Source organism: Clytia hemisphaerica, unplaced genomic scaffold, assembly GCF_902728285.1.
Source record: "Clytia hemisphaerica strain Z4C2 unplaced genomic scaffold, Clytia hemisphaerica genome assembly, whole genome shotgun sequence".
Lineage (NCBI taxonomy): Eukaryota > Metazoa > Cnidaria > Hydrozoa > Leptothecata > Clytiidae > Clytia > Clytia hemisphaerica.
In genome coordinates this window covers 795,692-821,904 of record NW_027103851.1, presented here as the reverse complement: position 1 = coordinate 821,904, position 26,213 = coordinate 795,692, and the positions used below count along the sequence as shown (strand labels likewise).

The 26,213-nt window shown below is 35.4% G+C and overlaps 2 protein-coding genes across 2 annotated transcripts in view; both read left to right on the top strand.

Annotated features, from left to right (window-relative positions):
- Nucleotides 1-26,213, top strand: part of LOC136807819 (protein 4.1-like) — an 83,898-nt gene that overhangs the window by 38,483 nt on the left and 19,202 nt on the right. The gene's annotated exons all lie outside the window — the stretch shown is intronic.
- Nucleotides 1,286-13,972, top strand: LOC136807715 (uncharacterized). Its single transcript, XM_067064324.1, has 9 exons — nucleotides 1,286-1,890; nucleotides 5,312-5,499; nucleotides 7,435-7,569; nucleotides 8,477-8,712; nucleotides 9,057-9,211; nucleotides 9,344-9,426; nucleotides 10,067-10,195; nucleotides 10,545-10,720; nucleotides 10,858-13,972. Exons 1-9 carry the CDS (start codon nucleotides 1,292-1,294, stop codon nucleotides 11,014-11,016), a joined length of 1,860 nt encoding a protein of 619 aa, XP_066920425.1. The 5' UTR covers nucleotides 1,286-1,291; the 3' UTR covers nucleotides 11,017-13,972.

Sequence of the window (26,213 nt, the reverse complement as noted above, 5' to 3'; positions counted from 1 at the left end):
ACATTCCTCTAACCTTTCACAGTACTAAAGTGCGCATTTTTACCTACCATTTTTACCGGACCTCTGCAATGGAGTACCGTGAAATGGCGAGACTCCTAAACGGTGTATTGATTCTTTTAGAGCAAACCAGGAAATGTGCTTCACACGATCATTTTCGTTTTCTTATAAGCATCAACTTTATAAGAAACCAATCAATAGCTTTTGATCTAATGGGAATTGGCCTTCGGCAATTGATTCTTTTAGAGCAAGCCAGGAAATGTGCTTCACACGATCATTTTCGTTTTCTTATAAGCATCAATTTTATAAGAAACTAATCAATAGCTTTTGATCTAATGGGATTTGGTCTTCGGTTATTGAGTCTTTCAAAGCAGACAACAGAACTTGCTTCACAAAACCACGTTATGCACAATCCCACATTTTCTTGTAAGAACCTAATCACCGAAAGTTATTGAATTGTTTCCTATAATGATGATGCTTATAAACAGAATTTTGAACGTTTTATGTGCATCCCTTATTAGCTTTGTAAGAACCTATCACCAAAAGCTATTTTCTATTAAATCAAGAGTTATTGAGTTTTTTCATATAAATATGATGCTTATAACAAATAATCATAAATCCCTTTATTTGCTTTGAAAGAGTCTGCTAAATCGCGTGCCACGCGTGCCTACGTGCTTTGCGTGCCAGCGTGCCTACGTGCCTGCGTGCCAGCGTGCCTTGGCGTGCCAACGTGCCTTGGCGTGCCAACGTGCCTTGGCGTGCCAGCGTGCCAACGTGCTTTGGCGTGCCAACGTGCCGGCGTGCCATCCAAATTTGGCGGTCCATTAAAACTTCGGCGTGCCATCCGAATTTTGGCGTGCCATCCGAATTTTGGCGTGCCATCCGAATTTTGGCGTGCCATCCGAATTTCGGCGTGCCATCCGAATTTTGGCGTGCCATCCGAATTTCGGCGTGTTCGTCCGAATATTTACCGAAATTTCGGTAAAGCTTGGTGGAGAAGATGACACAACTTGGACCCCCCCCAATATGGACCCCATTGTGGACCCCCTCAAAATTAGCGGGAAAGCATTTCACTGTTAGGTAGATCCATTCAGCATGAATTAAATAGTCGAGGTGTTTTGTATACACAGTATACAGTAATGTTCCGTTACCGTTCCTTTTGTTTTCTTAGCAAAATAACAAGTTTTTGGTGTAAAATTCCCGTAACAGATAAATTTCCACTAAAACAGATAAAAGTTTTGGTATGTGATTAAATTGTTGAATTTTCTTAACTTTTTTCTTTAAGACATAGAAAATGACAATCCTAAATAGCGAAAAAACGAAATTTGAATTTTGGAAGTTGTATCTGGAAATAGGGAATGCTGTACATGTTAATAACGAGGTGGCAGTTTATTGCCTTGAACGACTTTTTGGCAAATCGCCAAATAATTCCGAATTGAGAGAATTTAAAGCAGAGGCTAAAAATCTCATAGACGAATGTGAAGACGAAGACCAAACTAAACAAGAAGAAATTGCATTGTTCTACACTCCAAAGAAAAGTAAATGTCGCTTTTGTGACATAGATCTAGTAACATCAACAAAAACTGCGACTACGTTTTTTGACGAAGAGCATGGCATAAGAAATGGCTGGAGATTCAAGTTAAGTTGCCCAAAATGCCATGTGACGGAATATGGAACATTTTATTCCAAAGGAAAATTCAGATACTTGGATATTGATTCAGAGGATGAAAAATGGTTTGTTAGTACAGAGGATACTGTGGTTTCTACTGCTCTTCTGCAACGATACGAAGTTGAATTGTTGTATGCCAACCTGCCTTTTCGATGCAAGTCACAAATATTTAACAGATTGTTTGGGTCGTTAAATACTAAAGCAACATCAAAGGAAGTCAAAAAGTAAGAAATATGTAACAATTGATATTTGGTATTCTTTATTCACCCCTGAAATTTCAAAATTCATTACCGGTGTCACCGTAAAAAAATACTCCCCAAAATTTATACTCCCCAGTCATTATTTACTGGAAAATAATGACTCCCTGCAGGAAATCTTAACTCCCCTGAAAAAATGAAATATTGGCATATCTCGATCGGCATTGTTCCCAAAAATCATCCTTTTTTTCTCAAATTTGGTACACCTTTTGCTTAAGTAAATATCTGGGGACTATTTTTTTCATTTCTTGAAAATGTTGACTTTTTGGACTTGGGGATGATTTATTTTGCCAAAACGATGATTAAACTTTAGGCCAGCTTGTTTTCCTCAAAAATAGTCAGACTTTGCTGAAATCCTTCACTTGTTCGTAGAGTGAATATCTCGGGTACTACTTTCATTTTTTTCTTCTTTTTTATGGGGGGAGGGGGGCGCCGTGGGACGAGTTTTATTTGCCGAGTTACGAGTTAAAATGTGGTAGGAGCCTAGAGACCTCAAATATGGTCAGATTTAGATGAAATTTGATACACTTGTTCTTTGGGAGAATACCTTTGCTAACCTAAATGATATAGGATGAATAATGAAATTACAATTGGGCCTTCAATAAACTGGAACAAATGAAGATGGGCCTAGTGTGGTACGCACGTTCGATTACGAATCGAGGTTGTTTCTTACCTTTTTTACCCTTTTATGTAATCTTTCAAATACATTTATCATTTTGAAACTCCAAGTATTTAAGTCAACTCAATAATACCGCCTTCGCACTGACTCAGTGGGAATATAAACAGTAGGGAATAAAAATGAAGATTCAAATATTGCAGTGAGGATAGCATTTGGTTTATTATAACAATAGCGTTCAGTTTGAGGTCGTTGCTGTTATTTTCTGCCCGCGGAGGTTGATTATCAGCCCGATAGTGTCATTTGGGCCCGACGCGAAGCGGAGGGCGCAAATGACACTAGAGGGCTAATAATCAAACTGCAAGGGCAGAATTAATAACAGCAACGAACGAAAACTTCACGCTATTACTATTATTATCCATATCGGGTATTCAAATAAAGGTTTTGTCTAACGTCAGCAAGTCTTATCGCTTCAATGCAACGACTTCAAGCAAGTTCCGAGAGGGCCGCAAATGAGAAAAAAATGTTTTGTCTAGCTACAGTCAAAGTCACTCAGCTTCAATGCAACGGCTTCCATCAAGTTCCGAACGGGCAGCAAATAACGTTATCGCCCTATAACCAGGGCCGTTGATGACATTTCAGCCCTTTGAAGCCGAGCACCTTAGCTTCCCCAGCGCGGGTATGACTATTTGAATCACGGAACCTTTCAATACCGCCCGCCGTTAGAATCTTTAATGGCTTACTTAATGACCGCTATATGGATAATAATTCAGATTATCTATGGTAATTCACACCGTGTACGGAAAAGAATTTGCAGTGACGTCAGTAATTTTTTTTCTCACTTTTTATTATTTATAGTAAGGATGATGTGTACCAAATTTCATGCAAAAAGGACAACTAGATTAAAAATAGAAGTATCAAGCATATCATAAGGATTAATTATATGTAAAGGTTTTTGTTAAGAAAATGCCAGGGGTCAGTAGAGCCTTGAATATACGAAAAAATAACCAAATCCTTCTGTAATTTTAATGAATTTCATGCAAATTTCGTGACATTTTAGCCAAGTAACTTGATAATATGGTTTTAATAAGTTCTAAAGAGTGAGGTCTTTTGATTTTTCTTAAAATGGCCAATGGCGTTGTGGGAAAATATTTCTTGGGAGACCAAACAAAAATGACGCCCATTTTAGAGGTTTTTCATACTCAGCGCCCTCCTCACTTTTTTGTAAGTAAATGGTGAACTATAATGACGCTTTGGTTCACGCATTTGAATAGATGCCCGACGAATTAATAGCTGGGTAAAGATGAACCATTTATTCGCATTTAGGGTTCCCACAGCTCCTCCAAACTCCTCAAATCTCTAGCTGAAAATCTCAAATCTAATGGGATACCTTGATACTTGGAGGTGCCTAATTTCTTTCTTAGAGTATACCTAAAACGTGGGTGACACTCTGTTTTAATCTATTTTGTCAATTTTTCTTAATCTCCTCAAAAATGGAAAAGTTTTCCTCGTTTTCGAGAATTTAAATGTTGTGGGAACCCTCTTTTTTCTACTTCTGCTATATTCTGGTGATGAATAAATTCCTTTTTTGTCTGTATGGCTTGAAGTTATTTTGTTTGGTTCAAGTCGTTTGTAGAAAAATAGAAAATTATATTCGATCATCGTAAAAAATGAAATAAAAATGAAAATTAGGCCAACCTCGCAATTTTAAATTGCAACTCGTGATTTCAAATTTCAACTCGTGATTTCAAATTGCAACTCATGATTTCAAATTGCAACTCGTAACTCGCAGTTTTAACCCTTTCCGTGCCGATGTCGGATATATCCGACATTTGAATTTTCACTCCTATTGCCGAATGTCGGATATATCCAAAAAGCAGTTTTTAATACTATTTGCCAATGTCGGATATATCCGACATGTATTTTTCATTCCTATTTGCCATTGTCGGATATATCCGACATGTATTTTCCATTCCTATTTGCCAATGTCGGATATATCCGTCATTTCAAAAATGGTAGATGGAACTACGAAGATCGAAATTTTGCTTATTGTCGGATATATCCGACATTGGCAAAATAAGAACACTTTTTTTTTTAATTAAATATTTCGGAAAATAGGAAACATGTTAAAAAAAACCCTCGGCACGGAAAGGGTTTTAAGTGCAGCACGCGACTCGCAACTCGCATATTAACATGCAACTCGCAAAAACCAACTCGGAACTTGCATTTTTAATTGCAATACACGTAACTCGTAAGTCGCGTATTATGAAGTTTCGCTCTTAATGACGATATAAGCCAATTTTGAGTTTTAAATCAAAGTCAAATGAAATATGTTGGTTTCTTGGTTCAAACAGAATCAAATTTTAAAAATAGTCTTTTCGAGAAATTTTTGCACTCAGAAAAATGTCAAAAGAAACAAAATTATACAAGACATTATTGAAGTCAATTTATGCTTAAATTTAGAACATGTTACAGCTAATTCAAATTTTAGCAAGCACATTTTAAGAACGTTTTTACTCAGAAATTCTTTAAAAATTAAAACAACTGAGACTTACTGGACTAAGAGGACAGGACCATGGTTTTTATAAAAAAAGCATGTAACTTATAGCAAGCATGTCGTCAAAAATTTTTGCTACATGGTATAACCATGAAAGGGGAACTTCCTTGATGTTCTCAGCTTTTTTCGTACTTTCTGGAGTCTTGCATATGATTACTGATTCATACTATGGTTCTAGTGGGTGATAATGGTTTAAAATTAAATTTTATCATTAGGATGAAAATCGACAAATCGAGAAGAACCTTTGATCGACGAAGGCTTGAGGATGCATTTTTGTTGCACGCTGTTAGAAAAGTATGCAAATTTTACTGCATAAAATGCGATGAAACTATCACTGACAGAAATGCTCTACTGCGAAGCATCAATGAAGAATTTTATGAAAAGTTTATCAAAGAATGGAGTGGTATGAAAAGTATTTATTAAATTCTGATTGTGAGTTCTGAGTAATAAAATAATTTGTAAGGCGAGGCCAATTTAATCAATCGACCTTAAAGACCTAAAAAATTGAAAATATAAAGATGAAGTTTTTTTTGCTTTCTTTGTAAATAAAAAATTCAATTAACCGTCTAAAAGTATTAGGATTTTCCCCATAATTTCTTTTTAAGATCATTCTTGTTTGTAATTAAGTAACGTCACTTAAGTAAATTATTGCCAACATCCCCAATTTTTATAAATCAGGTCAGCCAATATAGTTTAGCTAGGTAGGTAGGTAGATAGGAAGGTAGGTAGAGAGGTAGGTAGGTACTTATCGAAGAAGCAGTCAACCGTTAGCTCGCTGCTATTATTGTTGACTATAGCTCAATGTTACGTTTTCGTCAAGCACCTTATATTGACTACCTAATTACCCTCACATGGGTTGACCCGTCTGCAGTCCTCTTTCTGCAGGTCCGATAAGAGATATGTAAAAACTGTTGTCGCCATTCATACCATATCAACCATTTAGTCAAAGCCAAAAACGTGCGCCAAGATCAGAAAAACACAATCTGCGGTCCGGAACTGCGTGAAAAATAATTTTGTCTTCATAAAATTCCAATAAAAACTGTATTTTAATATAATTGATCAAATTCCAAAGACCATTGTCATAATTTTGCAAGACCGATAAATAGGAGATGTGATTGTCATTGTTATGTGTTATGTTGTTTGAAGCCAAAAACATCAAAGTCCAAAAAAGCACGATTTCATCCAGTCTTTATCAAATTTAGACAGCAGCTGTACTTTTCCAATAACATTATAACACCATCAATCCCCCCTAGAGGCAAACAAGAGAAATATGTTTTTATTGCAACAACTAATAAAATACTGCAAAAAGTATGAGAAAGTTCAGCAAAAACTTGAGCAAATGACTTTTATAACCTTCAAAAGATGTAGAAAGAGAATCCCCTTGCCTTGATGAAAATCATGTGTTTGACTTGCCGAGTTAAAAAAATTAATGACAAAAATTGAAGCTTGCAACAGATCAACAGATTATATTGGAAATACTCTGTAAAAACAACACACGCTAGTAAAAGTACCCAAAAAAGTTGACCCGATCGGAAGAAAGTTTAGAAATCAAAGTGATATCAGGATATCAGATTATTTGCCGTCTTATGGAAGAAGAAAGTTTTATTGGAATGCTCAGCTTTGGCTCACCAATTACAATACAAAGTGCGTTAGGTGTTCTTGAGGTGGTTCCAGGGAATTAAGGCCCGTCTTATTCAGTTTTCAATTAAAACAACCAAAAACTTATAAATTCGTTCTATAGATATTGAAGGTGCTGAAAATGGAAGTTACCAACCGTCACAGTTTTTCCCCTTTGTTTACAAATGTAATAAAGTCTATTTGAATTTCACGGCCTTAAACTATGCGTGGTAGTAGTTTTGAGTTATGAAAAGTTGTTTTAAAAGTCATTCATGGGTGGTAGTAGATTTTGAAAGCGTCTAAAATTTATAGTCTTAGACGCACTTTGAGGCCCTTTTTTAAGTACCTTAAGGGAACTAATTTTGGCGGGAATTTAATTTGGCGGATGGCTGAAAAAAATTTTTCAGAGGGAATTTAATTTGGCGGATGGACGAAAAAACTAAATTTGGCGGGAATTTAATTTGGCGGATGGCGGAAAAAAATAGTTTTGGCGGGAACTTAATTTGGCGGATTTGACCAAATCCGCCAAATTAAGTTCCCGTCAAAATTAGCTCCCTTAAGGTAATTCAAGTGAGTGTGTGGTGGATGAAACAGTTTTGAATTCAGGTTCATGAATAATTACTGAAAGGTCTAAAAACTTTATTACGGACAGAAATACAGTACAGGAAGTACCCATCCATCTAAGATCACTTTTGCAAATTTTAAGCATTTTGTTTATTAGGTCATCGTTGCAGCAAACCAGGATGTGGAAAAGTGTTGGTTCTCGATGGCAACATGAAAAACAGCCGGCAAGTGTGCGCCGTAAAAGACATAACCTCTGTCGTTTTTCCAACTATGAAAGAAGAATTCAAAACAGGTCTACTAATTATTAAATCATGTTATCTTTTGTTACTATTTTCACTGAAGTCAAGGCCACAACTTTCATTCACAAGTGTGTAGTGGCATAATGTGGAAACTGTCTGAATGGATTTTTCGGAAAGTTAGACTTGTCATCGTGTGGTGCAATTCAGTTCGGTCTATTGCAGAGAACCGCAGCGCTGCGGAATTTGACATCACTCGTAGAAAAAAAAATCAGAATTCGGGTTGTAACGTTGTTATATTCCGCATCGCGTTGTCAAATTCCGCAGCTCAATCTGAAGGAAAAAACTCAAACTAAAATCGGCGCCACAATACCTGAAAATACCGGCAGTCCAATTCGTCTTCAATTAAAAAGAAATTTCATGATTAGACGCAAATAAAAATAAGAATTTTGGTTCTGGCATTTTTAATTTCGATTTTTCAATCTTCTTCAAATGAAGATTTTTTACTTCCGCTGTGGAATTCATCAGCGCTAGCGCAAAACGTTGAGAACTAAACACTGCAATGTTTTTGGGGCGGCTGTTGTATTCCGCAGCGCTGCGGTTACCTGCAATAGACCGAACTGAATTGGAGAAAGGATCACATAAGCATAAGAAATAGCGGGATATGGTGTACTGGAGACTAGGACTAATTAATAAAAACAAAGAAACTTGTGTCAACTAAAAGAATCGTTTAATGTAGTTCTTTATTTTTAGTTGATATCTTTTGATAAACTGGTAATATGGGTTTTGTTTTGAGTGGTTTTCTATTGGTCGAATTTTATCAATGGAAAACAATGAGTGATAATAAAATTAACTTCGAATTTCATGCGAATAAAACCACTCTTTTGCACATGCACTCTGCAAATCGGCAACGTCAAGTGCACGGTCCTGTAACTTTTTTTTAAGAATTTCTCTCCGTTACAGGATGCTTGAATACACCACTCCAAAGTTCAAAGTTCTGTGCCGAACATGTACGCAATAGCATGCCAAAAGAAGATATCGATGAGGATGAGGAAATAATGGAAGAGTCAAGCCATCAGGATGAAGCAGAAGGAGACAATTCAGAAAATGTAAATGCTGATCAGGTTAAAATGTCAGAAGACTACGCAGTACTTCAAATCTGTGCAGTCAAAGAAACAAGAACTTCAAAGCTCTATCAGGTAATTTTAGTCAGAATGTACATTTCCATAATACTGCATCAAAGTGAGTAAAGAATTTCCTTTTATCTGTACTGTATTAATGTGATAGAGGTGTTGTTACGTTTAAAGTTTTTCCCTTTTCATATTTTTTCCGAATTTGAGGCTTTTTTTTGGTTCAAAGAAGCTAGGTTAGTGAAAACTGAATCCGCAACTTGTTAATTTATCCCCGCTCCACAAAACCCTGTGAAATATTTCATGATATCCCACATATCTGCAAAAGTTAATACCTGCGAAAGTTTATCACCACTAAAGTACCACACGTATCAGTTATACAATAAGTCAGGTTTATCTATTTATTTTTCAAGATACTCTGGCACACAGGTGAGAAGACGTGGGTACGTGATGAGAAAATTCCAGATCATATTAAGAAACAGGAGAAATATTACGTGGAGAAAGTTGAAGGAACCATTCTTGGTGCTGAACAGAAGATAGATGTTATCAAACCTATTTCAACAAATAGGTATGCTACTTCATTAAAGCATAAAGGAGTGTAGATTACGTCGGTACTCGTAATTTCGCGAATTTTAGATTACCAAGTACTGTAGCTTGTTTCCTGTTCATTCTAACAAGTGTTAACTCTTTCTAATACTAGCAAAAAGCAATCGGAGACATCTAAGCCAAAGAAATGCCATACGGAAAAGACCAAACATAAAGTCAAGAACAAAAAAACATCTGGTATATATTTGTTTTTATCTATCCTTATATTTCAATCAAATCATCAGTAAAATCAAATACCGATATCTTTCGGTAGGAGCCATTTGAATCATCTGATTCTTTTCCCTTCACGATTTTTTTCAAAGTTTCCTGAAAAATGTTCAGTTTTTTTTCTTCGAAACAACTATGACGGTGACAATTTTTCAAATTTAGAATACCGTAAAACCTCGAATTTAGTGCAGCATAAAGAATAATAATTATTTTGGTCATGTCGCACTAATAATAAGAGGGATAAAATAGAACAGCATGGCTTAAAGGACTCACACTGAATTCGTTATTGCGATTATAAAGCAAAATTTTGTGGACTGGCAAATAGGGTTACATAAGCATATGGCGGAATATTGTTCACTTATAGGATACTGCTAGATCTTCTCATATAGCAACCAAATATAAAACGCAGATATCACTCAGGGATCAAGGTCGCTCCACATTTTATATTTCTCAGTAGTTTATTCCAAAGATTTATGGAGAATGTTTTACTTTATAATCAAAAAAATTAACTCGTAAAAACTGGTCAAAGTTATTATCTTTTAACAGGGTCCATCATTTCACCTCCTTTTGAGGATATTGAAGCGATAAAAGTTGAAAATTATTTTTTCAGGTGTCCTGGCTTTTACGAGCCCTTGTGGTATCATCGTGAACTTAAAAGAGCTATATATTAGCGAATCAAAACTTCAAGTGTTTGGGCATTTGTTTGAGTTATTGGATTCAGAATTGTTTAAAGACATAGGTAGGTTCATGAATTGTTACAATGAACAAATGAACTGCTGAAAATCTCGAGCAAATGCACGTTAGATCATAAAAAATTACGGTTATGTCTACTACTGTACTAGCAAATAATAGCAAGTACAGTTCCTTAAAAACCATTAAGAGATAATTCAACTTAGAATTGTTCGAATTAGAATACTTAGAATTAACGCACCCTGTATTAATGCACTTTGTAATAATAACACATTTTGTAATACCTGACGCACTTTGTATTCCCCCCACCTTTTGAAATTTTTGGAGAAAATAATTCTATCTTAGCAGAAGTGGGAGAGGAAACTATGCGATATACATGATGTTCCTTTAAATTTTAGAATGCATTGTATATGATGACGCATGCCATCTCAAAAGATACGCAATGAATCGGAGAGACGTGTCAGAAAGGCTGGCAGACATGGATTATCGATCTGATAGATTCCATTTCAAAAATCATGTCGACTTATGGTGTCGTGCAAATTGTAACCCTGATCACAGTGAAACACTGGATAACGTAGGTTATTTCGTTAAAAATAATAGATTACCAACATTTAATCAGTTACAATATTTCGTTAGGCTTTCTATTATACTTTAATATAGAAAGGGTGTTAAACCATAAATGAATTCAAATTATTTTTTAATTTAATTCAGGTCAATACGGAAGTTTGTGAGCAGCTCTTTTCGTGGTTTTCAAAGTACAAGGTAATGACAAAACACATGAACAGAGAAAGATACACCTTCATCGTGTTATATTTTATGCATATGCATAATGAAAGGGTGTCACTTGAAAATGGTGAAGCTGATGAATAGATGACAAATGTTCCTTTTCGATGAATATTGACATCTATATGGTATTGTGGCAGATGCATCGGTCTGGAAAGGCAACAACAACGGCTTATGTGGATGAAAAGACAAAAATTGCGTGGTATTGGTTTTTGCTATATGGAAATTATTTTTACTTTGAGTTAATGATAACACTTCAACACCCCAGCTAGGATTCGAACCTAGTTGACTTGACCACAAGCAGGGTTGTGGGTTGATGAAAATGTGTAAAGTGTAAAGAATTAAACGTGGACTTTAGGTGAATAGCTAGGGATTTAGTTTTGGCAAATGTGATTCTTTTCAAACAAATAAGAGGACTGTATACTCAAAAGATGTTTTCCGCTGCGTTTAGACCAACTGGCATTTGTAATTTGGCATTTGTTCACAAGAGAATACTTTTAATCACAATTTTCATGTGCTTTCTATTGTCTATAATCCGCACAGATAGACAGGATGTGTCTCCATTTGTGTAATGTTACTGTCAGAAGGATTCCCTGATACCTGCGAAAATGTTATGTTAGAAAAACAGTGTAAAAACAGTCAAATATGTAAATAGCAAAGAGTTAAATCATGTTGACAAGAGAGAAATTGGCTGCTGTAGCTCTGCTGCAAGCAAATTATACAAGAGAAAAAATAGTGCGGAAAAGAAAATTAAGGGCTAAGCAAATGATGTTGTTTTGTCTTTTCCGGTAGTCAAGCCAAAGAAAAATAATGCTTATGAATACCATGTTTGCAGCTCTGGTACTAAGGGAAAGACGTTTCTTTATTGAAATTTTCTCGTTTGTCGACACGATCGAAGTAGCACAATCTTTTTCCATAAACAACTCTCACTCTCTTCTTGTTATGTTATGAAGGAATCGTCGTCGAACTTTTTTTAAATTGATGTAATTAAAACATTGAACGATAAGAAGTGCGTGATTCCAATTTGAAATGAACTTTTGATTGACGTCAATCTGGATCTTTTTTCTATCAACTCGAATTAACGTTACATGATAAACAGCCAATGAGATTCGTAGAAAGTCTCTACCAAATATCCAAGATAGCGAGCATAGCTAATTATAGCTAATTATAGGTTATTACATATAATTATTTTATTTTTTCTCATTTGATATTTCCCGTCAGTTTTATAGAGACTTTCTACGAATCTGATTGGCTCGAGTTGATTAGAAAAAAGATCCAGATTGACGTCAATCAAAAGTTCACTTCAAATTGGAATCACGCACTTCTTATCGTTCAATGTTTTAAGATTCAACTTTGTTGCCGTAGGCTAAGGCTACGGCAAAACTTGCAAATTTTAAAACGTATAGAAAAAACTGAATAGAAAACGTGCACACGCTTTTAAAAAATAAAAAAAGTCATTTTTTCTCTTTGTTTTGGTTCCTTTGTTTGATTTGAAATGCCAGAAAAGGGGATTCCTTCGCTCAAAATGGCATTTCAAATGCCAACGAAATGCCAACACGCTGACATCATTAGGCAGTTGACAAACCGAACAATAGCGCGGAACAATAGAATTCAAAAGAATACTGCAAGCAATTACAAATGCCAGTTGGTCTAAACGCAGCCCGAACTTTAAAAATAAGCTAACAACAAATTCTATTGTACAATGAACGCGCTTCTTTTATATGTTCTCGTCACATGACTAATCAATTATTCGCACTCCCCCGGCAACGACGTTTGGTAACTGTTTCTTCTTGCGACGTTCGAGTGTAAACAGCGTTCTAATCGTTTAAATCGTGAAATGGTTTTCTGTACTGTTATTTCAAATTCTGTGTAAGCGTTCAGCTCGTCGGATATGTCTTCATCGTCGGACAACTGCTCCATAATTTTATCATCAAAGTCTTTTATCTTTTTTTATTTGCTTTCCAACGTGAGAGTCAAAAACTTCAGGGGAATGTGCTTTAATATTTATATCATTCTGTATTCTTTTAAACTTTGTATGATTATTTCGTAGATTGTTTTTTAAAGGGCATAGCAAGAGTACTTTATTGGATTGCATGAAAATTTCGGGGAATGAAAATTTTGCGGTTTCGCGGTCGAGTTAGAAAAACCGTGAAATCAAAATGCCGCGAATAAATGTATTTGGAGTTCAATGGCGAAATTAAAATGCAAATTGAAATTGAAATGCAATTTTTAGCTAAAAATCGTGCAATTCGAGTTATTTGTCCTAAAAAATACCTTAGAAACACAATTAAGTACACTTTTTTTTTGGATACCGCGAAATTCGCATTTCGGCTTCGGCCGCGAAATTAAAACGCCAACAAATGCAATTTTTGGCAAAGAAAACGCGAAATTAAAATGGCCGCAAAATTTTCATGCAATAAAGTAAATTTAAGAACATTTTTCATAAGTGTCGCATATGATAATATTTAACTGAGCAAAGTAGCGGAGTAGGACCAAGTTTGTAGTTTTCTAGTGCTCTTTTTTAATAATGACGGATATTTTCCTGAGCGTCTTTTGAACGGAAGTACCATCGTAATTTCTCAATACTTGGAAACATTTAAATAATGTTGGAAATTTTCAAAGTTTTGGCACTATTTCATTATTTTTGGTAATATTTCTATGTACCTTAAGGGAAAAAATTTTCGAGGGAAAAAACGCCAATTTTAGGGGTAAAATTTCAAAATTCAAGATTCTATGTGTTTCGCGGAATTTAATTTCGCGGTTTTTCCAAAAAACGCGAAATTCCGCGAAAATTTCTTCCCTTAAGGTATTCAACACCTTTCATTATTTGCTGCGCGCTCTAAATTTGATGCGTGATTTCAATATTTCCTGGGCGATTTCAATATTGTATATACTTTTCAGTCCCTGACTGTATTGCACTAAATGTGCGCGAAGCAAAATATTGAGATCGCGCAGAGAAAAAAATTAAACCGCGCAGCAAACTTTGAAATTGTACAGCAAATGTTGAAATCGAGATAAATATTTTCGTAAGAACAATGAATGTTTCTTGGCTGTTTTAAAAGAACAATAAATATTTTGTTGTTCTAAAAAGATGATTGAAAAAAATACCATGAAATCGTTAGTGGGATAATAAAATAATTTCATTTAGATAATGGCCTTTTTTGTCCAAAAATACAATTCTAGGGCTTTTGAAAATGTTGGTGTTTCGCAAATTCAAAAAAGATGGTCGGCCCGGGATAGTTCAAGCGGGTATAACCATATTGAAATTCGAGCCGTTACTAACAACCCTGCGGGGCCCAGGGCGCCGGGCATACACCCGTCACAGTGACAAGCCGTCGAAGGATTGTAAAGGTGTCTGGTTACAGCTGAGAATTTAGACAAAAGTAAGATCAAATGCCACGAAGGCCCCTATGCCCCTATACCCCCTATGTCTCAAATGGACTATGGGCTTAGTTCAATTTGCTTCTTTTTGACGTCAAGTTCCCTAATTGATCAAACTGATCAAAAAGATCAAATTCCACGAGGGCCCCTATGCCCCTATACACCCTATGTCTCCAATGGACTAAGGGCTTAGTTCAATTTGCTTCTTTTTGACGTCAAGTTCCCTAATTGATCAAAAAGATCAAATTCTACGAGGGCCCCTATGCCCCTATACCCACTATGTCTCAAATAGACTATGGGCTTTGTTCAATTTGTGTCTTTTTGACGTCAAGTTCCCAAATTGATCAAACTGATAAAAAAGATCAAATTCCACGAGGGCCCCTATGCCCCTATACCCCCCTATGTCTCAAATGGACTAAGGGCTTAGTTCAATTTGCTTCTTTTTGACGTCAAGTTCCCTAATTGATCAAACTGATCAAAAAGATCAAAATCCACGAGGGCCCCTATGCCTCTATACCCCCTATGTCTCAATAGAATATGGGCGTAGTTCAATTTGCTTCTTTTTGACTTCAAGTTCCCTAATTGATCAAACTGATCAAGAATATCAAAATCCACGAGGGCCCCTATGCCCCTATACACCCTATGTCTCCAATGGACTAAGGGCTTAGTTCAATTTGCTTCTTTTTGACGTCAAGTTCCCTAATTGATCAAGAATATCAAAATCCACGAGGGCCCCTATGCCCCTATACACCCTATGTCTCCAATGGACTAAGGGCTTAGTTCAATTTGCTTCTTTTTGACTTCAAGTTCCCTAATTGATCAAACTGATCAAAAAGATCAAAATCCACGAGGGCCCCTATGCCCCTATACCCACTATGTCTCAAATGGACTATGGGCTTTGTTCAATTTGTGTCTTTTTGACGTCAAGTTCCCTAATTGATCAAACTGATCAAAAAGATCAAATTCCACGAAGGCCCCTATGCCCCTATACCCCCTATGTCTCAAATGGACTATGGGCTTAGTTCAATTTGCTTCTTTTTGACGTCAAGTTCCCTAATTGATCAAACTGATCAAAAAGATCAATCAAAAAGATCAAAATCCACGAGGGCCCCTATGCCCCTATACCCCCCTATGTCTGAAATGGACTATGGGCTTAGTTCAATTTGCTTGTTTTTGACGTCAAGTTCCCTAATTGATCAAACTGATCAAAAAGATCAAATTCCACGAAGGCCCCTATGCCCCTATACCCCCTATGTCTCAAATGGACTATGGGCTTAGTTCAATTTGCTTGTTTTTGACGTCAAGTTCCCTAATTGATCAAACTGATCAAAAAGATCAAATTCCACGAAGGCCCCTATGCCCCTATACCCCCTATGTCTCAAATGGACTATGGGCTTAGTTCAATTTGCTTCTTTTTGACGTCAAGTTCCCTAATTGATCAAACTGATCAAAAAGATCAAATTCTACGAGGGCCCCTATGCCCCTATACACCCTATGTCTCCAATGGACTATGGGCTTTGTTCAATTTGTGTCTTTTTGACGTCAAGTTCCCTAATTGATCAAACTGATCAAAAAGATCAAATTCCACGAAGGCCCCTATGCCCATATACCCCCTATGTCTCAAATGGACTATAGGCTTTGTTCAATTTGTGTCTTTTTGACGTCAAGTTCCCTAATTGATCAAACTGATCAAAAAGATCAATCAAAAAGATCAAATTCCACGAGGGCCCCTATACCCACTATGTCTGAAATGGACTATGGGCTTAGTTCAATTTGCTTGTTTTTTGACGTCAAGTTCCCTAATTGATCAAACTGATCAAAAAGATCAAATTCCACGAGGGCCCCTATGCCCCTATACACCCTAGGTCTCCAATGGACTAAGGGCTTAGTTCAATTTGCTTCTTTTTGACGTCAAGTTCCCTAATTGATCAAACTGATCAAAAAGATCAAATTCTACGAGGGCCCCTATGCCCCTATACCCACTATGTCTCAAATGGACTATGGGCTTTGTCCAATTTGTGTCTTTTTGACGTCAAGTTCCCAAATTGATGTCCCTTTACCCCCTGTGTCTCCAATGGATTATTGGCCTAGTTCATTTTGTGTCTTTTTGACGTCAAGTTCCCTAATTGATCAAAAAGATCTAAAGGATTTTTTTGAGTGTTTTTGAGGTCAGTTTGAATTATTATCTCCTTTAGATATACCAGATGGTGAAAGGTCTTTTAGAGCATCCATTAGTTCCTATCGCAAAAAGAATTTTTTGATTCAATTTGTTGTCAATCTGACTCTTCAGTCCATACTGGACATTTATGTTAGGCCAGGGGTGCTAGGTTTTCTGGATGGTGGTAGCTGCAACATTAATGATACAGTATATGACAAACGGAGGTTAGTGGCCCCCAAAACGACGAAAACAATAAGTGTTTCAGGCTTGACTGAGTGCAAAATCCCATGCAAAATACAAGTTATGTAATCTCTAATGTTAATTTTTTCGGGAGATAATATATTTCGAATTTTCTGAAAAACTCAATTACTAAGTTGGCATGTTGGTATATGTTTATACTTTCCAGATATAACCAGTTTGACCAGTTTTTATGTTGCAGTTTGACTTTTGGACCTACCCCGGTGGAGTTCCTATAAATTAACCTGTGTTTGTTCGTCCGTCCGTCCGTCCGTTCGTTCGTTCGTCCGTTCGTCTGTTACCAACTTTTCTCAGGATTGAATCATAGGAATCTTTTGCATACATCAATGTTCCTAGTCAAATTACTCAATTTTTTATGAGATAGATGTTATTTTTTGCTCTTGAGGGCTTACTTTTGAAGAATATGTATGTTTAGACAGGAAATTTTAGTTGCTTGACCTGTTTTTATAAAAAAACTGACCAAATTCAATATTTTTTTATAAGTACATTATCAATTACTTAGGTATTAGCTTTTCTCGCGATTGGCTCTTTTATTCTTTATGATTTTTTAGACAAAGATGCATAACTATAAACCCTCGAATGTTACAGAGGCCGATTTTCGAAAAAAAATGATTTTGGGCAAATTTGGGCCAAAAAACGGCTAAAAAACGGGTTTTTTGGACTTTGTGAAAAATTGGATCATTAATTTTTTCCAATTTTTTTTCATGAAAGTAGGGTACCATCATAGGTAAAAGATGACTCAAGCAGATTATTTGCAAAAAAATTTTGTTGGCTCAAAAAAGGCATGTTTATCTATAAGAATCACTATTAATAAGCATACATCAATGTTCTTAGCCAAATTACTCAATTTTTTGATGAGATAGATGTTTTTTTTGGCTCACGAAGTCTTGAATATGAAAGAATATTTCAAGAGCATAAAATTTTGGTTTCTAAACGTTTTTTATAAGAAACAAACGACTAATTTTAATAGATGGTCACTATTTGTGTTCTGAATGATTAATGGTCACGTAGATATCAATTATAAATGTGTTAAATGCATAACCAGGTAGGTCCATAAAAGTATCACTTGTTTTTTTTACACTTTTTTCTATTGTCTTTAGGTATGAAAAAAGACTGGAACGGTTTTAGGGTGGTAAAATGGACAAAAAATCCCCGCGCGGCAATTGGCGGCTAGAGTCGAAAAAGTGTATTGAAAAGGACACGTGTAAAAAGGCACAAATGAATAAATGTAGATTAGATATTGGTTTAATTGGTTTTCCATGTAGAGTTTAGCCAATGATGAAACATAAACTTATAAACTTATAGGATCAGAAGTATCGAGACTAATATATCGAGTTTCAAAACGAAAGATATAATTTAGAAATTCAAAAATAGGAAAATTCTAAAAAAAAAGAAGCTAAATCTAATATTAACATTTATTACATTTTTTATTAAAATTTTCCTTTTTCATAATATTTTTCACATTTGCATAATGCATTATGTCAGGGATATCTCGAGAACTTTTATTTCATGAGTCTTGAATAGAAGTGCGACTTTATTTTTAAATTGGTTTTCCACCGTCGGATAGTAATTTATTGCTTTAATTTCGAAAGCAATAGAGAAAATGAATGCCAATGGTAGCCACAATTTCACTATGAACAATGGTAATATCACTATCGATAGCGATAATTTCACCACTGATGGTAGCGGTGAAATTCATCAAGAAGCTCTGGAGAATATTGGCGAAGTAGCCGAAGAAATTCACTATTACTTCTTTCTTAATATTTTCCCTGGTTTAGTTGCGATTGGTGGTCTCTGGAATCTGCTTATCATCGTTTACTTTGTCAAAATCAATTTGAAGAAAGGATTAAAGCGATTGAGCTCGTATCATCTTCTGATCATCAATCTTGCTTTGGCCGATCTAGCCATCTGCATTGGTGTACCAATTGCCTTTCATTTCCTTATAAAACACGAAGGGGAACTCCCGGCATGTCTTATATTCTTTGTTTATTTCCCGAACGTTGCTCCAATGACAGCATCTTGGGCACTGACCTTAATTTCTTTTGCTAGATATCGCTCCATTACCTACCCAATGGCTGTCCGAATCAATAAAAAGAAATACGGACTAGCTTGTATTTTGATTTGGGTTATACCAACTGTGATCAACATCGCTGATTTTATGCGGATTAAATTGGTGTATAATTCTGAGGAGGATAGCCATAGTTGTGACTACGACTATACCGAAAGAGACCAGGGACCAGTGGTTGAACCGCAAGCAATCGTCAATTACGTGCTCGACAGCTTCATCCCTCTAGCACTAATGGTGTATTTCTACTACCGAATGTCAAAAGCGATGCACCGAGATGAAAATGCTAATTCGTTTGCACTGAGTGACCAAAGCCGATCAAGGAATCGGGCAGCGCTGAGAACAATTAGCGGGCTTATATACGTGTTTACTTTTAGCGTCATGACAGCAAGAATGCTGGATGTTTTCCAAATGGTTTTGGGATACTACTACATCATTGGAGGATCAGCGGAGTCTAAATTCTACATCGTTTTTGATATTTACAGATTAATAATCCATCCCTTACATTTTCTACTCTTTTTCTCAAACAATATGCTCAATATTTTTGTCTACGCAAAAATTATACCAGGATTTCGGCGTTTTTTGTTGGCTGTTTTTACATTTGGACTGTATCGTCGATGAAACAATCAATTCGTAATATGGTTGAATATTTCAAGTTTTTGAATTTTCCACATCGCAGACTAAACAAAGCAATAACTTTCTGACTATTACTCGTCAATGTTACGAGTGGGAAAACCCTCAACGAGTCATCTCAAAATAAAAGAACGAACATTTTATTCAAAACAAAATTAAAAGTAAAAGAATTGTAATTTTATTAGATAAAATCTGCATACATACTAGTAAGCAAATTGAATTATTATGTTATAAATTCACACAAATTTGACGGAGACTACAATCTTTCTCTTTACAGTCAATAAACTTACAATTCCCTAGGTAGTTAAAATTAGTTTTTTTCGGACATGCTGAATAATAGGTTGGTATGAAAATATGTTTGTTATTAAATACTAGATAGTTTTGTTCCGTTTTTTTTTCGGAAACGCTGCATAATTTTCTTTTCGTTTTTCGGAACTATTAGTCGTGCGTAGGTAGAAAGATGTACTAAAAAGTTAAGCAACGGTCCTAAAAGGCAATAATACCATAACAAAACTTTTGAATCAATTGGAATCAACCACCCTTGTATTTTTTTCGGACATTCTATACGACAAGTTCCTGTTTTTTATTGAAATTCTTTTGACGGTTTTTCGCTTTTTAATTCGATTTTAGTGTGTAAAAGGCCGATATTTTTATATCTAATTTAGATTTTTTTTTGTATTTGAATTAAATTAAATTTTGAAATTTGAATCTTAAAAAAGTGTCAACACGGTAGAACTTTCAACATTACCTTCAATGTTTGATTCGCGTTCAAAGTAATCAAATCTCACTGATTCTTTCCTTTCCAAGCTCTCTAATTCGATGTTAACCTTGTGTTTATCGAATTGGAGAGACTTCCCACTATTCAATACGCTTCCCGTATTCAATATAAAAATCTAATTCTTCTCGAAAATTGAATTACAGGGCGTCGAATTAAAAAAAGTATTAAAAGGCTCTATATAATTTTATTTTTACTCCAATTCTCAATTTTGGTTTTTTATTAAAAGACTATTCCATGCTGGCTTCTTAAGGCTGTGATACACTTTGTCAATATTAAATCAATATCCAAAAAGTGTTACTATAAATAGATCAAAAATTTTATTGAGCTAATATTGCTGAATGTAAGGAAAAAAGTTGAATTTAAATGATGTTCAAATTTAAGAAAGTGCTCTATTGTTCGATTATTGAGCGAGAGTTGATTTAAATTGAAATTTTTCAATTTAATTCCCCTTCCAGTCAATATTCAACAATAGAAAGAAAGGAAAAACTATTGATTTCGCTTATGTAAACAAACACTTTCATTCATTTTTTCTCCAAGAGAGAGAGGAGGAACTTCTCTTCTTGAACAAAGGGCAAGTGTTCCTATTATTTGCAATACTACCTATAATTTTGAGCAAGTGTAAGGTGTTCCGCCGATTAACGGATTTGCCGATTAGTGGTCGAAAATTTAAGGTCTGTCGAATAACGGACCCGTTGCCGAATAGCGGCAGTGAGGTTTCAAAACAGATGTCCGCTATATTTTAGGCAAATACTTTGCTTGCCACATAGCCTAATAGTCGTTTATTTTGACGCATGCATCAAAACTCTAAAGTGTTGAAAGCTGATTTGAAATCCGTTACTGAGCAAGGAACTTGCTTGCCGAATAATGGAAAATGGCTTTAGAAACTCTAAAGTGTTGAAAGCTGATTTGAAATCCGTTACTGAACAAGGAACTTGCTTGCCTAATAGTGGAAAATGGCTTTAGAAACTCTAAAGTGTTGAAAGCTGATTTGAAATCCGTTACTGAACAAGGAACTTGCTTGCCTAATAGTGGAAAAATGGCTTTAGAAACTCTAAAGTGTTGAAAGCGCTGATTTGAAATCCGTTACTGAACAAGGAACTTGCTTGCCTAATAGTGGACAATGGCTTTAGAAACTCTAAAGTGTTGAAAGCTGATTTGAAATCCGTTATGAACAAGGAACTTGCTTGCCTAATAGTGGACAATGGCTTTAGAAACTCTAAAGTGTTGAAAGCTGATTTGAAATCCGTTACTGAACAAGGAACTTGCTTGCCTAATAGTGGAAAATGGCTTTAGAAACTCTAAAGTGTTGAAAGCTGATTTGAAATCCGTTACTGAACAAGGGAACTTGCTTGCCTAATAGTGGAAAAATGGCTTTAGAAACTCTAAAGTGTTGAAAGCTGATTTGAAATCCGTTACTGAGCAAGGAACTTGCTTGCCGAATAGTGGACAATGGCTTTAGAAACTCTAAAGTGTTGAAAGCTGATTTGAAATCCGTTACTGAACAAGGAACTTGCTTGCCTAATAGTGGAAAATGGCTTTAGAAACTCTAAAGTGTTGAAAGCTGATTTGAAATCCGTTACTGAACAAGGAACTTGCTTGCCTAATAGTGGAAAATGGCTTTAGAAACTCTAAAGTGTTGAAAGCTGATTTGAAATCCGTTACTGAACAAGGAACTTGCTTGCCTAATAGTGGAAAATGGCTTTAGAAACTCTAAAGTGTTGAAAGCTGATTTGAAATCCGTTACTGAACAAGGAACTTGCTTGCCTAATAGTGGAAAATGGCTTTAGAAACTCTAAAGTGTTGAAAGCTGATTTGAAATCCGTTACTGAACAGGAACTTGCTTGCCTAATAGTGGAAAATGGCTTTAGAAACTCTAAAGTGTTGAAAGCTGATTTGAAATCCGTTACTGAGCAAGGAACTTGCTTGCCGAATAATGGAAAATGGCTTTAGAAACTCTAAAGTGTTGAAAGCTGATTTGAAATCCGTTACTGAACAAGGAACTTGCTGGGAATCGACTTTGGCAACAATTCTAATATGAAAATTCAAAGACAAAATATTTTCAAATGTGTGAATTTGAAGTTCAGAATCTTGAGCTATATCTCCAGCATCATTTCAATTTAAAGTAATCAACAGAACATGATTCTCAGACCATTATCCTCAGACAATATTTATTCCATTGAATTTGAAACAGCAAAATCGAAAATGATGTGTAGAAAATCTAGTTTAAAAAATGTGCAAACTTCTAGGACGTCCACTCTATCTGGAATAAAAAAAGTCAACCCACTTTAGTTTTCCCTATTCTCTATTTCTTTAAGGTGCACATGAATTAATAATACCTCCTTTAATGGTGTACACAACATGTCCTTAATTCCCAATATAGAGCAATTCTTCAGAAAAAATCCTTTTCTGATGATACGTTTTTTAGTGTTAGGGTCGGCCTTTGCTTTTTCCTTTTTTAACTCTTCCACAATTTTGTCATATCTTTCATCTGACAGCGCGGAACGTGATTTTGAAAGCTGCTCCATTACATGATTGAGGAATTCTTCTCTCATTTCTTGATCAGCAACATCTAAATATGGTGACAGATATCAACTAGCAAGACAAATAAACACTGCAAGTTATGTTCCAGCAGATTTCAAAACTAAAAACTAAAAAAGGTCGCAAAAATTTAAAAGAAATTTTGAAGGTTAACCTCCATCTTGTAATAAGAGTTTATCTTAAAATCTGTTAGTCAGCAAATCAAACTTTCCTGAAGAAAAGAAAAGCATACAATGTACAAAATATTGAAAATCTTAGAACCTTTAAAAACATGGCCTCTTTGGTAATAGTTACAAAATATCGTATTACCTGACATTTTAGATATCCAGGTATCCCAGGCTTTATTTACGTTACTGATTTACGCCAGAGAATACCTTGGTTGGCTGATTTATCAAAACGATACGTCATAAAAAAATCTACGCAGCTCCGATCGCAGCTCTACTCTACCATTTTTATTTTTATTTAACTATGTATTTTAATGAACAGCCAGGTCATTCATTTGAGGGCTATGCATGTTAGCCTCCACTGATGCAAGTTACCCGATCTCACGGTAGTTTTTTTGGAGAACCCGACTGCGCTATTGAATAAGAAATGACTCCAATACATTACTCTCCTGGAAAATGTGATAAATTATCGTGTAACTGTTGTGGAGCAATTAGTTATTAGGCCGTCATGTTCTCCAAAACAACTATAACAGCTGTTTTCAATTTTCTTACGGGCACGGTAAGAAAAGGAAAAGTCAACTCTTGCCGAAAATCCTACAAAAAGAATCTTGTTTTCTGCCTTAAAGTTAAAAACTATGATAGTGATAGTGATATGGCGCTCGATTCATAAGCACAGTCCTTAGTCCTTTTAAGCACGGTCTTATGATTTTAAGATAGCATATTTGTGTTTTGTTTTTTACCCATCCCTTTTTAGAGCTTCAGTGTGGTGGGCAGAAAAACAATCACAATCTGGTCATAGGTTATGCCTAAAGTAGGGAGAGACTCCCCTTAACTGGCATAACCCCCTTATGATGAAAATGGTGCAATTTTGTCAACAAGCAAAACTTTTTACTGTTGTTTTACATACAACTTTGGAGTACTTGATAGGTATCATTTTCAGGTTTTGCAGTGAAAATAGCAGCGCCGCTCAGCATGCAGGCAGACATTTTGCGATATGCTTTGTTAACTGACTTTCCCACTTGAACTTTGCTGATATTTGTGGGAACCCCCCACCCCCACCATCTATCAATACTCCCCTTAAATGGTAAAACTCCCCTTATATCTAGGAAATTGAAAGAAAAAAAGACCCACTTACAAAAATTTAAGGGGGGGAGGGCAGAAACGATGACTGATTATGAAAAGTGACACAATAATCTTAGCTTTTTCTTCTTCATAAACCTTACCAAACGTATATCAGTCACTCATATTTGCTTATATTCTTGACAGAATATATAAGAAATTATATTTTCTCTTGCAGCCTTGCTTTGCAGTGTTCAGCTCTGAGCGTGACCACATGTGCAGTTCATATCTGCGAGAATTTTTTCGGTACCATCTTTATTTAATTTTTTTTATATAAACAAACAGCTGCCTAATAACGGAAGTTCTGCCGAGTAACGGAATACGGACTGGGCACTAAAAGCGGAATCTGCTATTCGGCAAGATACACTAATCGGCAGATCATAAGGGCCCAAATTATATCAGATCAATATTCTATGATTGAATATAATTTAGATTATTGATAAGTGTAAGGAAGCGATCAATTTTAGATTTATATCCATATATAGTAACAGTTTTTGAATATTGATTTAATATTGACAAGTGTATCACCTTTAAGTAGAAAGAACAAGAGCCGCAAAGATGCGGATAGATATTTCCTTTACAAATATTAAAATAATATTTGATGTCCTCAAAAGATTTCAAAGTGCTTTAAATCTCAGATAACATCAAGCAACACAAGTCCCTAAGAATCTCAAAATTCCATTTATGTTATTGCCAGTATTTACAGGATTATTCATAAGATGACTGTAGGTTCAAAGCTACGGATCACGGAATATATCCAAGCTGAACCCGACTGAGAACAACAATGCAGTAATCAAATTGGCTAGAGCTTTAATTTTCGTTAGGTGGACTTTAAATGGATTTTAGTATTATACTAGCGGTCACCCGGCGTCGCACCGCCAAGTAGCACATCAAAAGACCTGATTATATAATTATTATTTTAAGTGCTGATTTCCAGAAATATTATATAGCCAAAAAGGGCAAATATTTAAAATTTAAGAATGACAAAAAGGAGAATATTTCACAGTAAGAAAATTTTATATATTTTCAAAATGAGATGGAATATTTTGCATTATACTTTCATATATAAAATATTGTAAAAAATGTAAAAGAATTTAAAGTAACTTTTGGAGTTTTTTGAAATAATGTACGTGCTAAAAAGTAAAAATCTTTCAAAACAGGGAAATAATTTAATATTTTCCGACAGAATGCAAAAAAAAAAATCTCATTTTTATATACTGGGAAACATTTCACAATCTGAAAGAATGTCGATAGGAAAAAATTCCCCTAACAGAAGCCATTTTATGATTTCCAAAAGCATGCTGCAAGAGCAAAAAATGTCACATACTTGGAAACAATCAAAATTTCCAAAAAAATGTCAGAAAATAAAATAAATTGTCATGCCAGGAAATCACTTGAGTTTTCTTCATTTTTTAAATGTATGTGGAAGAAAATGTCAAGTTCACGACAAAAGTTTCCACGTTTTAAATGTACATACCTTCAACTGCTTTAACATGGGACTGTTTAATATCTGGTCTGTATTTTCACTAACTTGTTAAATCTCTTTGACAACAAATTTGTTTTGATAACTCCACCAAGTTTATCAATCATACTTCCTTTCATAACATGTCACGATAACTTTCACTGATAGCGCCGATTGGAGAATTAGAGAACGCCCGCTGCCTAACCGCCTATCGCCCGATGGGATTAACCAATAACACGTGCGTAACTTGCCGTTCGAGTGACATCAAACGCTCCATCGTTTTGCCATTTTTTTTAATACGCCGTTCATTAACTCAAATCAAATGACTTATGAGGTTCGGTGAAATGGTGGCCAAATTGCCGTCCCATGTTTTGTCAGATAGTCCCAAGTTGGAGCAGTTTACGGTAAGAAAATCTCCAAATTCACGACAAAAGTTTCCACGTTTAAAACACACGTTGAAAAAGATCTCTAAATTCACAACTAAAGTTTTCCACGTTTTAAAATGCACGCGGGGAAGAAAATCTCCAAGTTCAAGAAAAATTTTAATTGTACAATTGCTGAAATCAGTTCATCAACCATTCCCATTTTTGCATTGTCGGCATTGCATTCGTTGGGTGCAAACTTTTTTCATATTGCAAGTATGTATAATTTTTCAGGTATAACATGACATGGTCAGATTTATTCACAGTCACTTGCCTCCGTACGATTTATGTAAATATACAAACAAA